This window comes from Leopardus geoffroyi, chromosome C1 (assembly GCF_018350155.1).
Source record: "Leopardus geoffroyi isolate Oge1 chromosome C1, O.geoffroyi_Oge1_pat1.0, whole genome shotgun sequence".
In the NCBI taxonomy this organism is placed as follows: Eukaryota; Metazoa; Chordata; class Mammalia; order Carnivora; family Felidae; genus Leopardus; species Leopardus geoffroyi.
The window spans coordinates 184,141,471-184,155,758 of NC_059328.1; the positions used below are offsets into that span (position 1 = coordinate 184,141,471).

General features: G+C 36.0%; 1 protein-coding gene across 2 annotated transcripts in view; it reads right to left on the reverse strand.

The window, feature by feature from the left end:
- The window catches only part of RFTN2 (raftlin family member 2), a 66,712-nt gene that overhangs the window by 41,167 nt on the left and 11,257 nt on the right, over window positions 1-14,288 (reverse strand). For both annotated transcript variants that reach the window (XM_045480629.1, XM_045480628.1), the window contains exons 2-3: window positions 4,561-4,744; window positions 2,968-3,082 (exon numbers count right to left, since the gene is read on the reverse strand). In XM_045480629.1, coding sequence (XP_045336585.1) covers window positions 2,968-3,082; window positions 4,561-4,744 — 299 coding nt within the window. The remainder of the gene's footprint in view (window positions 1-2,967; window positions 3,083-4,560; window positions 4,745-14,288) is intronic.

Below are 14,288 nucleotides of genomic sequence, written 5' to 3' on the forward strand. Positions count from 1 at the left end.
AACATGACTAAATACATATTAATTAACAAAGCAAAAACATTAAAAGCAAAAACATACAGAATTGCTTGCTTGATGTGGGTAAAGAAAAATGTTAGAAGTCTAATTCTTGACAAATGTGTGCATGTAATGCATAGGCCCAATTCACTCTTAGGAAGCTTTCCCATCTATTTATATCTTGATGCTATTGTCTCCTATCAGGCCAAATGCACATGATCAGATTCAATCGTATAAGTTAAAGAATAGGATTCAGAAGAACATTACATAATGGCAGTGAAATAATTTGAGACGTTAAGAGTGGTTATTTTCATGCCCAGCACTTTCCCTTTTCTCTGCTTTTTCTACATTTCTTTGTTCTTTTTGTGTTCACGTCTTTCTCCTCTGTTAAGCTGGCAATTCTTTTGAGGGCAAGGACTGTGTCTTAATCATTTTTGTATTGTGCCGTTTTGTACCTACAGGTGCTCTATAAGTATTGGTTAAATAAGTAAAAATGAAGAAATAGCAACATCTTTAATTTGGCCACTGTTTTAAACATTTAAACTACATGTTTTAAATGCTACCCTGGGAGGGGAAGAAAGAGTTATGATGGAGGTTGCAATGAAAAGGGCTGGGAAGAACTGGGACAAAACCAGACAGCAATACCCACTCAAAGGGGACAATGGTCACTCAGCTCTAGTCAGCGAGGAAAATTCTGGGCAGGACAGAGGTGATAGGTGTGTGGAGCTAAGACAGAGGATAGTGCTGATGCAGTATCATTTACTCCTATACATGGACATGTTGAGATTGTAACAATGCATGAAGCCTTAAAAATAACCACAAATTGTCCTTTATATCAGGTGTCCTGGGAGAGAAGAGGGAGTGGTAAGGGGGCATGACGCTTTTGCAGGTGGAAATGGGTAAATTTATTGTCAGTTCTTTCTCTAGGTCTTATTAGTTGATTTGGGTGAAAAAGTACAGAAGGCTTTTTCTATTACTAGAAAGTTTTAGCTGGAAACATTTGGTAACAAATATAGTGTTAATGTTTTTTTTCCAGTTTTTAAATCGGAAGATTGATATTTTTAAATGTTATTTTTACTTTAAAATCCTGAGAAAAACACTTATAAATCTAATTTTAAACATAAAACAAATATTGATCTAAAGTTAAACTGACTTAAAATCTAGCTATTCAACAATAAACTCTTTATGTAAGACAATTGTTCCAAAATAACATTTGGCATTCATCTACTGCTCTTGTTCATACATGGGGCAATGTTCAAATAGTTCATGTGCTATGTTTCCTGAAGCTTTTCTCTTCATGAAATAAATCCATTACTCTGATTGCTGAAATAACAGTACTTTCCTGTTTAAATAGATCTTTAACTGTGTCCAGGAAGTCAAATGCAAAACAAGGGCTCTGATGGTGATCTATTAAGACTAAATTAGTAGTTACATTTTTGTTTCAAAAGAAATTTTCTGGAGGGGATTTATTCCCAGAAAAACAAGTTGAACTCTCCCAGATTAGTAGTAGTAAACAGTATGCGTAGCTTGTTTATAAAAATCTAGTCTCAAAAACTGTTCCTGAAAACCTTATTGAATGGTGACTTTATACCTAAAAGAGAAATATCATTAGCAGCTCTAACTGGCTATATACAAATTATAGACACTCTGACACACAAGACCACTTAAACCTTGGGAACAATACTAGAAACAGTGAGCAAACCTCAGTTTCTTACTTGAAAGGAAATGCCTTAGGTTTTTGGCTATATTCATTTAAATAAAGCCTAAACCCTACAAGTGTATCAATGCAACTAAGAAAAACTTTCACTTAAAATCCCATCAATTTAGAACACTTATAAATGTATAATTTTTCTTGGTCTTAATCAATATGCATATAGTGTTCAATTTTTTGTTTAAGTTTCAATTAAGTTATTTTGTATAGACTTTTCTATCTCAACAGTCAATATAGTTGTTACGTTTAGTCCCCATAAAATATTGCATTGTATGGATGTACCATTGCTATCTCCTCAATTTTCCAATTATTGAGAATCTGGCCCCTTTATTCACTGTTGATTAAACTACTTTGTATAAAAATGACTTTTCCCCTTTTCAATTAATTTCTTGGAACAGATTCTGAAGAATAAATGGTATTTATGATATTTTTGACCAGATTGATATCCAGAAACACCTAATTTACTACAATGTACTAATTTATTACGATGCCAGTTGCGATATATGAATGTTTTCTTAAAGCTCTTCCAACACTGGATTTAATACCTTCAATTTAATTTCTCAGTTAATATTGGTGAGGTATTAAATCTCAGTTTTATTTTAAAAATTATTAGTTAGGTTGAACCTTTTTCCAAAGGTCTGTAGTTTATGTTTCCTTTTGTATTTTGCTGTCTGTGGATTCTGTCTGTCCATTCTAGACTGGACATTACTTTCATGCATTTGTATTCATTTTACATATTTTTTAAATAAACCCCCCTAAGACACATTTATTGGAGATCCCCCCCACACTGATTCTTTTTTTTAAGCTTAATTTTCCTAATATATAAGTTATATTTATATTCTCAAACTCCTCAACTTATTCATAATTCAGTATGTCTATTCTTTTGTTTTCTTCTGTATTTTTTATAGGTAAAAAAATTTACCTCTTTATCTATTTGAAATGTGTGGAGTCTATTTTACACAGAGCAAATTGTCCATTTCCCCAGCAGTTGTTTTCTGGGATGGTTGTTTTCCCACTTTATTTCATCGGGTTTGTTTCCAAACTTCTTATAGGTGTGTAAATTTATTGCTGGCATTCCATTGACCTGTATTTCTGTTTCTAACTCTGTATAATTTAGTATGTGTGCTTCAATATGTTTTAACTTCTGGAAGAATAAGTCACTTACCATTTCCCTGTTCTTTTTAAGGTAAGAAAGGAGATTGATGAAGAAGAAATACCAAATATTTCTCAGTATCACATGAAAAAATGTATACATTTAGTACCTTTTCTATCAGTTCTTTTGCTATGTCATTTGTTTGTGTCTCATAAGTTAGAGGACATTCCTCAATCACGAGCCTTGGGCGTCTTTGTCCACTGGATGCTGCCGAATGCTTCAGGCTGTAACAGAGAATATACCCATGGTTGGAAGTCAATTGATCATTTTCAGCTGATATGCTTATGTAAAATTGAGAGAGCAACTCACAAATAAGGTCAAGGCAATCTTTTTGTTGTTGTTATTTCAAACTTAATAATGGTGGTCTTCTTAGGTGAAAATACCAGAAAAACAGGTTGAATTTTCTTAATATAAACCTCTATTAATATAATTTCTGATTTGATATGGAAGAAAAAATTCATCAGCAGTTTTAATAAAAATTGTAAGAAATGATTTTAGATCACTGTTACACTTGATTATTGTACAAAAACGTTAGTCAAGGTCCTCTTTAAATGCAAATAAATATTGCCCTGTCTTCTTCCTTTTTTTTCTTTTCTGATCATTACCCCTTGCTTATTCTTAGCCTTGTCAGAGCACTACTAAGTCCATTTGAAATAATGTTAAAAAAGACAAAATAATTTATACATGGTTTATAAGGTTTATAATTAGAAGTGTTGCTACTGTGTGATAAAATGACATGTTTATTTAATAATGTTTGGAGTATCTGATCAAATTCGATCTAATGGTGAAAGCTGACGCCTGTACAAACCCTCTCAGACATGTATAAATAGGCTTATACTGATAAGTAGCAGGCAGTGTCCCTTAAAAGCATCTTTCTTTGCTTAGCCCTTTCTTAGTTAAAGCAATCAATTGTTAGGCCATCACTAAAAAGAGAAAACAGTTTTTACCCTGGTATTTGGGATGGATTGATATAGTTAAAGAGTTGGGTGAAAAAATTTAATGTGTTAATCAAAGACATTGATTTGGTTATTTTCACTCCTCACTGGAAAGGGCAACTGTATTTTGAAAACTATCATACTTACAAGCTAGGCTGGAAAAAATGGTTGCAGTATTATTTGGGAAAGCAGCTACCAAAAAAAGTGAAAAAAATGAACTAAAATGGATGGTCTTTACACCCCCCTCCCCCTTTTTTTTTTTGAAAAGGCTGAAGTCTATCAATTTGTGAGAACTCGGCATGTAGGCCTTTCTGCTGTAAACTGCTTAGAAGGTAGAGCTAGTTTCTGTTGGCACTATTATTAAAATAGTATAAGACAGTTAAAAAAAAACACTCAGTGAAAGTGGACTTCATTGATCCAGTCATCTCTTTTAGCCCAGTGACAGGACCTGTAGCTGACAACTACTCCCTCATCTGCTAAAGCTTCTAGGTGCTTCTTGAGTCTATCTTCCTTTTCCTTTGTTCCCCGACATCCTCATCTAGGACCCATTTGTCTGCAAGGGGCTAAAATCAAGGAAGAGTTTTAAAAAGGAGGGAGGTGTAAGTTTCCTTCTTTCATTCCAGGTTTAACCACTAGAAAATGTGCTCTCAACCAACCCCCCTAAATATCTTTTATTCCCCATCATTACGTTCAAACTTTCTTTTCTTTTAACCAAAGAAAACTGTCTCGACAGCTTCTTAGTCTGTTTCCTTGAACACTAGGCTTACCTTAACTTCAAGCGCAATAGCACTACCCTGTACAGGTAACTTGCAGGTAGGTGTTTTCGCTGCCCCACAGGTTGTATAACAGGATGAATAGCCCCAACAATATATCCTTTAAGATAGTAGTCTTCAACTTTTGTTACTATATCCGGAATTGAATTTATCTTGATGACTTCTGGGTTTGGCGAGGCTGAAATACCAAATGCAATGAGAAATCGCACATTTATAAAATTGAATTATATGTTACTTCTATTTATGTGTGACAATAATTAATAAATGGAAAGCATATCCATGTGACTTAATCTCAAAGTTACACTAACATGTATTATATGTTTTCTAAATTAATTTCAGAAAAAAGCAAAAGTAACCTTATAAGCTAGTAAATATGTAATAGTACCAATATGTCTTATTGATAAGGTAAGAAATGCCTTATATTTACTTTTTCAATTAAGGCAGTTTTATTTTTTAGAATTTCATTTTGAGTGGCGGTATTCCATTAATAGATATGGAAGACATACATATGAGAAACAATATTAAGTTGGAGAGCCAATTGTTTTTATAATTCTGAACAAGCTGAGATGCATCCTTTGTTAAAAATAAAATTCATACAAATCTAAAAATTAAAAGTGGGTGTAATGATATTTGTTAAGCACAAATTGTCAAGTGCTTTCTTATTTCCAATTACACTTCAAAAGCATCATGTTTTAAGTTTCTTTGGGAAACTAAACATGATTTCTTATGGCACTTATATAAATGCTTGAGTGGAGGAATTGAAAAAGGAAAGGTATCCAGAAGTTCTTTTTAATAAGTAGAATTTCTAAATGTAGAGGAATTTTAAATGCAATAGTGATATGTAATTGAACTAGCCCTTTGAAGCAGGGCAAATCTGTAAAAAGTATAGAGTAGTACAATGTGTACAGTTTTTAGTAAAAGGAAAAGGGTGTGTTATTTGGGAAAATGTTCTTAATGTTCAAGCAGAGTTAATTTAAAAAACAACTTTATTTTCTGTAACAATATTTCTCATTTTCTGGAGAGCAGTCAAGAATTAATATCTAGAAATAGACCTGCAATTTGATTATCTCTTGAGTAACAAAACATATGAACTTAATTCCAGGCGTGAGCAGTGCTGGCTGTTGGCCATCTGTCAGTCTGGTCCGTGGTGTCCAGCAAAGAACTGTGGCTAATTGCCTGAACACAGGAAGGAGGTTAAGAAGCAGACAAGGAAGAAGGGTCAGAGGAAATCCCCGCCTCCTCTTACATTAGTATCCACATGATGGAACAAAAATCCACCAACACTGGGTATTCATGCCAATGTCTCAAAAGAAAACAAAACCCTCAATAGAAAAGTTATATAAATTAAGACAAATCCATTTCCTCAAAGTCTCTTTCTCTTTTGGATTTACACTAATTTATTTACAATGTATTTTATTCATCATTATGTATAGGGAGAAATACCAAAGAGAATGATCCTGGACTTGGAAGGAAACAGCTGGGTTTCATCGTCCAATGGCCCTGTGCTGCATGGTTGTGTGGCAATCACTCCATTTTTCATTTGGTTTTACTTTTTCAGTATTTTAACTACCAATCCTATTCCCAAACAAAGAAACTGAAAAACTATAAAACACAATAAACTGTTAAGACTAAGGAATGATGCATACATAACCCAAACCTATTTTTAGGATTATATACTAATTCCACAAAATTTTTTCAAAATGAGGCCTTTTTAATGGATCTTGTTGTTTATTATAGGAAGTGGAAATGCCTTACTTAGCATGATACTGAAGAATCTTCATAGTCTGGCCTCTTTCTACTTATTCAGCCTTCACTGTTGTCATCTGTTTTCTTGTAGGTCTTGCCTTGGCAGGCCTGTACTACTGCAGTTCCTGAACCTCACATGCTATTTCATGCCACCAGGCCTTCACTTCCTTTCCTGCTCCCTGAGGCTGGTTAATCACTTCTTCCTCTGTGTGTGCATTCTACTAGTTCCTTTTCAGACTTTATTATAGTTGCTTGTTTATATGTTTGTCTCTGCTGTTAGACTAAGAATTCCTTAATGGCAAAGAACCTACCTTATTTTTCTTTCTATGCCTAGCATTTTCCTTAGGTTATTATTATGTTAAGTTGGAAATACTGTTCATTAGGGGAACTATGAAGTAAAATTATTGCATAAAAGAGGGAAAGCCATCAAGGTTAGCTGGTAAATTCAGGAACAAATGTACACATTATCTAGGACTTGTTGGAGAGAGACACAACAGGGAAAGAACACACAAAAAGTGTTGCAAAACTGTTACTCTTTTGATTATAAAAGTGAAGGTGGTCAAGAACCTAGTGAGAATCCAACCAGGTAGAGTTAAATGTCATATTCACTTCTGAATGTTCTAGCTTCGGGCCCCATTTTAGGTTCCTTAAATTAATCATAGTGCAATGAGAAAATGACAAAGAAAATGAGGTAAAAAGTAATGAGAAGTGGAACTACACTGGATGTAATTAGCTCCACCTTGGGGTGAAATCTGGAGAGAAATTTGGGAGACCTTATCACATACAAAGAATGAGATTGTAGGCTTGGAGAGCTTCAGGATCCCGCTGGGCTTGCTTCCCTTGCTGACTTGGTTGGAGTCACTGTTTGGTCCAACGTTGTCTTACCTAAGTCTACTCTCATACCTTGCTTGGAAGGAAACCCTAGAAATCAAGAACTGAGGATTGGGAAGAGGTTGACTACGTTAGATGCTTCATACAAGTAAAATCATACATTATGGTTGACCCTTGAGCAACATGGGGGTTGCGGCACCAACTCCCATGGTCAAAAATCTACATATAACTTTTGACTCCCTAAAAACTTAATTACTAATAGCCTACCGTTAACTGGAAGCCTCACCAATAACATAAACAGTCAATTAACGCATATATATATATATACACATATATATATTATATACTGTATTCTTATAAAGTAAGCTAGGAAAAAGAAAATGTTATGAAGAAAATCATAAGGAAGAGAAATAAATTTACAGTACTATACTGTATTTATCTAAAAAAATCTGTGTGTAAGTGAACCTGTGCAGTTCAAACCCTTCTTGTTGGGTCAACTCTATTTATTTGTCTTTTTGTGACTGGCTTATTTCACTTAATACAATATCCTCACGGGTCATCCATGTTGTAGCATATGACAGGATTTCCTTTTTAAGACTGAATAAGATTCCATTATATATATATACCATATTTTGTTTATCCATTCATCCATCAATGGATATTTGAGTTGGTTCCACTTCTTGGCTATTGTGAATAGTACTGCTATGAATGTGGACACGCTAATATCTGTATGAGATACTGCTTTCAATGCTTTTGGATGTATACCCGGAAGTGTGATTGCTGAATTATATGGTAGTTCTATTTTTTAAAAATGTTTATTCATTTTGAGAGAGAGAGCACATGTGAACAGGGAGGGGTAGAGAGAGGGGAAGAGAGAGAATTCCAAGTGGGCTCTGCGCTGTCAGCACAGAGCCTGATGTAGGTCTCTATCACACGAACTGTGAGATCATGACCTGAGTCAAAATCAAGAGCCAGATGCTTAATGGACTGAGCCACCCAGGTGCCCCTGGTAATTCTATTTTTAAGTATTTGAGGAATGGCCATATTGGTTTCTATAGTGGATGCACCATTTTACATCCCCATAAACAGTGTACGAGTTTTCTAATTTCTCTACATCCTTGCCAACACTTGTTTTCTATTCTTTTTTTTTTTTAAATAGTAGCCATCCTAATGGGTATGATATTTCATTGTGGTTTTGATTTGTATTTCCCCATTAGTGATGTTGAACATCATATGCTCATTGGCCATTTGTGTATCATTTTTGGAGAAATGCCTTTTCAAGTCCTTTGCCCATTTTTAAATTGGGTTATTTTTGTTCTCAATAAGAGTTCTTTATATATTCTGGATATAATATTTACTTCCATTTCATAGGTTGACTTTTCACTCTGTTGATTGTGTCCTTTGATACACAGAAGTTTTTAGGTTTGATGTAGTCACATTACCTATTTTTGCTTTAGTTGCCTTTGCTTTTTGTGTCATATCCAAAAAATCTTTGCCAAATCCAATGTCATGAAAGTTCTACCCTATGTTTTCTTCTAGGAATTTGATAGCTTAGGCTAATCTTTAAAGACTTTTTTTTGAAAAGTACAATAGCACTAGATTATTGGTTTAATTTTTTTTTTTTAACATTTATTTATTTTTGAGACAGAGAGAGACCGAGCACGAACGGGGGAGGGTCAGAGAGAGAGGGAGACCCAGAATCTGAAACAGGCTCCAGGCTCTGAGCCATCAGCACAGAGCCTGACGTGGGGCTTGAACTCACGAACCGCGAGATCATGACCTGAGCTGAAGTCGGACACTTAACCGACTGAGCCACCCAGGTGCCCCTAGATTATTGGTTTAAAAAGGTATGCTATGCCTTCTTTCTCAAAATGATGCCAGAAAAATTAAAAACTATGATACTTTCACATTGGCTTTACATGATTATTTTAGGTAAGGTAAGTTATAAAATGAATACATAAAAATCATGAAAGTATAAGAAATTTTAAAGTTTATTGAAAAAATACTATTTACCTGACAAAAGCGAAACACAAAAGAATGTAGATTGTAGTTTATAACTTAAAATAATATATGAGTGGAGATGAGCATTTCATCTTATGAAAGTGTGTCTTTGTAAATCATACAATTCAATATAAGAATGAGGGATGTGTGTTGGCTTGGAAATCTCTCCTGGCATTTTAACCACTACCACTGGCCAGGTGTAATTATAGTGGGTATCACAAGCTGTGTGAAGTTGGTTGTTTTTCCATATGGCGTGACTAGAGAGAGTGCTTGAGGTTTCAGTCAACAAACCATTCAAGGATCACTTGAATTATAACTGTGAGTTCTGGTTTCCTGGTTGTTGCCTGAAAACTTGCCATTGTTAACCTCTGGCAATATCAAGAGAGCCCCAATCTCAGAATGGGTGTCAGGTACTTCAGAGAAAAGCCCAGGACTCTTTTAAGAAATGTGGCATTTCCAATACTCCTGACATCCCAGAGGAAAAAGTTATGTGGAAAAAAGGGGACACAAGGGGTCTGAATCTGAAAGTGATTTAGAAGAATTGAGGCCTGAGTGTAAAGAAGTTTTAGGAATATTTTTATTGCACTTAGTGTTCCTTTTTTATGTATGGAGGAGAGATAGAAGGAATAATTGACGTTTAAAAATGTCTCAAAGAGCTTTTACCATTGGTAAGAATTAAATTACTAAGTGAGAAAGTAGTAAGTCATAGTTTAATTTGTGATTTTTTTCTCTCTTAGCAGTACATAAAGGAATGGTGTGTTTTACAATCAACAATGTTTTGGAGTCAATGAAGAATGATAATTATATAGCAAAGAAGTGGTTGCAAATACATTGGCTAAGAGAATGAGGATTTGGGGCACCTGGATGGTTCAGTCAGTTGAGAGCCTGACTCTTGATTTTGGCTTAGGTCATGATCCCAGGGTCATGGGATTAAGCCCGCGTTGGGCTATGCACTGAGTGTGGAGCGTGCTTGAGATTCTTTCTCTCTCTCCCTCTGCCCTCCTCTCCCACTTGTACATCACTCTTTCTCAAATAAAAAATAAAATAAATTAAAAAATAAACATAAAAAAAAGAGAACGAGGATTTGAAGAACTCTTTGTTTGGTAGTATATATGTTCCCACCCCCCCCCCCAATTTGAACAGGGATAAATTCTTAGTTCTTTTCATAGTTCAAAACACAGAATGAGAGAAATCTGATTTAACACATGTTCATTTGGTGGGGGAAGGAGGAAACTCTAGAGACTTTAGCTGCCCACAAATTAATTATAAGTTAGCAGTTAACCTAATGTGATCATAGTCATCTGAAAGAAAACGGTTTCCAAACTGGCTCACTGAATTCTGTGCTGAGCAGACCACCATTGGTATACTTCCTGTTTATTTTCCTTCCCTTTCATATTTATCACAACCTAAATAATAATCAGAATATACTAGTATATTCACCTAATTATCTTATTTAATATCTGCCTCCCTCACCAAAATGAAAGCTTCATGAAGGTGGGGATATTCACATTTTGTTCACCTCTATTTCTTTATACCTAGAACAGCACCTACCACATCAATAGTTAGTTAATATTTGTTGAATTAATAATTAGATTGTGTTCAGTTTAAGGGCCAAATTAGAGACAGGTTGAAGCTGGATTATGTTCAAAAAAAGTGCTCAGGATAGCAAGGGGTCTGAAGACCCTTACAGGTGTTCTTCAGCTATGTGCTAAACAAGTGAGGGATAGGATACCATCTGGATATATGTCAAGGGCTATCACACAAAGAAGCTGGCAGGTTTGACACTGACTGAACAGTGGAGGAGACAGGTACACAGAGGAGTATTCACCCAAACTGCAGGTGGCAGGGAAGAAAAATAGGACTCTGACATGCTCAGTTGTTTAAATATATGTATGGTAAAGATATATGGCAAAAAATTAGAGGTAAGAGACTTTTGCTCCATGTAACTGGAAAGCAGACTGCCAGCAACCTCAAAAATCTAGTACTCAAATAAACCCTCAGCTTACCAAAAAAGTTCTCACAAAGACCATCCACTTTTTTCATGAGAGGCATGGAGCTCCCTTCAGCTCCCCTCACTACCATGTGTGTATTGGACTGGGGTAGTATATCCCAAACTTAAGTCATTGAGCACACTTTCAGTTTTTGTCTTATCTGAGTACCATCTGTACTTCCACATCATTACAGTTCTTCTTTGAATTTTCATTTTAATCTTAAACTTATTTCAGGGGTTTCATGGGTGGCTCTGTCAGTTGAGCATCCGACTTCGGCTCAGGTCCTGATCTCACAGTTCGCGAGTTTGAGTCCCACATCAGGCTCGCTGCTGTCAGTGCAGAGCCTGCTTTGGATCCTCTGTCCCCCTCTATATCTGCCCCTCCCCTGCCTTCCCCCTCTCTCAAAAATAAATAAACATTAAAAAATATTTAAACTTAAACTAATTTCAAAAGGAATTTATATTTCTCATAGGACTGTAAAAGCAGAATTACTTACCATGAGCAGAAAGTTGTCATACAAATAAATACAGCAAAAACACATTATATTCTAGCTTGATACTGTTATCTACCAAAGATTCTGAGCCACAGCTCTATTCTCTCTTTGTTGAAAAGTAAAATTAGCCATTAGAGATGTGTTAAAGATATATTAACTCCAAGCTGATTGGAAGGTTTAAAAAGAATGGAAAAGAGCACAACGTTCTGAGACTCAATGTTATTTAATTCTGTGCCTGTATGCACAACTTGAAAGCATCTCATATCCAGTGCCAAGTGATTTTGTAGAGGCTTGGAGAGCCACTAAGAAGGAGCAAGGACATAACAACAGTAGCAAGGAGACAGAGGACATCAGAGGGAATAAAATGAATTACAAAACTAGATAAAATAACTATTAAAACTTTACATACAGTTTGGGGTCACTTAACAGGCTTTCTACACTTCACTGTCCCAAATTGATTATTATAATGAACTCATTCCCTCCATTCTCTTGTTTCAGAACATGGTTTTCAAAGGCAGAGTTATGTAACATATTAAAAACAATCGCCAAGAAGATAGCTATGACAGACTAACATTGGTGCTTAAGGGGGTTCCTGTTCAGGTGGAGAATGTATTTCTAAGGAACACCTCATTCTCTGGTGATGTCAATGGAATAAACCCGGGTTTCCAGGTCAACTCCACACCCTCTTGCACTCTCACTAAAGTAAGGTCTTGCGTCTCAAAGCAAAAGAAATGTTAATGCATTAAACACACACACACACACACACACAGTAGTTTTGGGAGGAATAACAAACTGAGAAATCTAGAAAAGTTAGGGAGGGAGAAAAAATTGTATAAATATATTTTAACATAAGTTTATGTGAAGATCATGTTTGTTTTGGGCTCAGTGCCTTACATTAATTATTCAACTGTCTCAAGTGTGTATATTCTTCTATCTGAAGGTCTGTGTCTTTTGATAAATAGCACTCATTAGAGACATAACAATTATGGTAAGTGCTTAAAAATATTTATTAAAGGATCAACAAATGAGAAATTAGGAGTAACATTAACATATTTAATTAACAGAGCTTCAGGGTGCTCATGGAACATCAGTTTAGAAAACAGACTCTAGAACCTGGGTGCAAATCCCAGGTCTGCCATTTACTAGGTACTTTGCACCCATGTTCCTTAGTTTCCTTATCTGCAAAGTGAGAGTGATAATAGGATCCACCCTATAGGATTGTCAGAAGGATGAAATAAGTTAATATTTGTTCCTAGAAAGTATCTGACACACAGTATGTGCTATATAACTGTTGGTTGCTTTGTTAAATAAACTCCTCTCCTCTGCAAAGAGAGGAAATGCAGTATCCTTACTAAGAGCATTAGGCTTTGGAAGCAAATCACCTGGGTACACGTCAAGGTTATACCATTTACTAGATCTGAAACAAGTTACTTTGTCTTTCTGAGACAAGGATAAATAATAGTAGTAACTCCATAGAGTTGCTCAATAGTAACTGTAAAACAGGAGCCCAGTGCCTAGCACAAAGTAAACCCTCATAGGTGTGCCTATTGGTGATCCAGTCAGAAAAGAGAGCTTCAAATGAAGTTGCCTTCAGAGATACGTCATTGTTGGTTTTAAAAAGCTCCCGAAAGATTGTTTTAGAGATTTGGGTTTATCCCAAGCACGTGGCCTGCTCTCATCCTGTAGAATTCTAGAGGTCCCTAACTCACACTCTGGATCAGAGGCCCTAACACATGCTCTAGATCTCATGTCCGTAACTCACTCTGTGGATTAGGCATCCCTAGCTCACACTCCATATCAGGGGTTCCTAACTCACTGACCTATTACACTGAGTTTTGGACTCAAATGCCTGAAGATTCTAGGCTGATAAAACAAAGAAAGGAGCTGTTCTGGAGGAGGCTGTGGGACCTGGAAAAAACTCAGAACTTCATCCAAAGACAGCAGTAGCCCTGGCTGAGGGCTGCCATATGGGCAGGCGAGCCCGGCTGTTATTGGATCTTCTAATTTTTAAGAAGACCCTCAAATCCAGATTCTTATGTAATATTTGCCAATTAAAAAAAAAGTGACAGTTAATTCATATTTTAACACTGTATGCACCAAGTGAAACCTGTCTGAGGGCTGAATATGGCCCATGTCTCCTTGGCTTGCAACTTCTGCTCTGGGTCACCCCAGGGACTCTGCAGATTGGAGCCTGCTCAGGTCCAGGCCAGGCCACCTAGATCATGTTAGACAGTGTTCAGCATCCTAGGACACAGAAGAACAATCTGATTCTTCCTTATTAGTGGGAAGAGGAGAAGAATGGTGATAGAAAGGCTGGAGTTCACTCTTTTTAACAAACTGTTCTCATCTGACATAGAGACGTGCTTTAAACATGCCAGCATCATACCCAGGAGCAAAAAGAGGAAAAATAAATCTGGGAATTTTTTTGAGAACTTCCCTTCATGTAATTCCCTCAATTCTTACTAATGTTTTAAGCTGTGCTGAAAGGAGACTAGAAGCCTGATTCAGTCGAGACATGTGAGGAAGGGGAGAGCTAGGCACACAGAGTGAGGAATTTTCATCAGTACTCACCAGAGTGAGTAATCAAATTTCCGCAACAGGTTTGATGTTTGAGGCCAAGACTTTGATTTGATGTCTTTATACTGGGGCAGTAATATCAG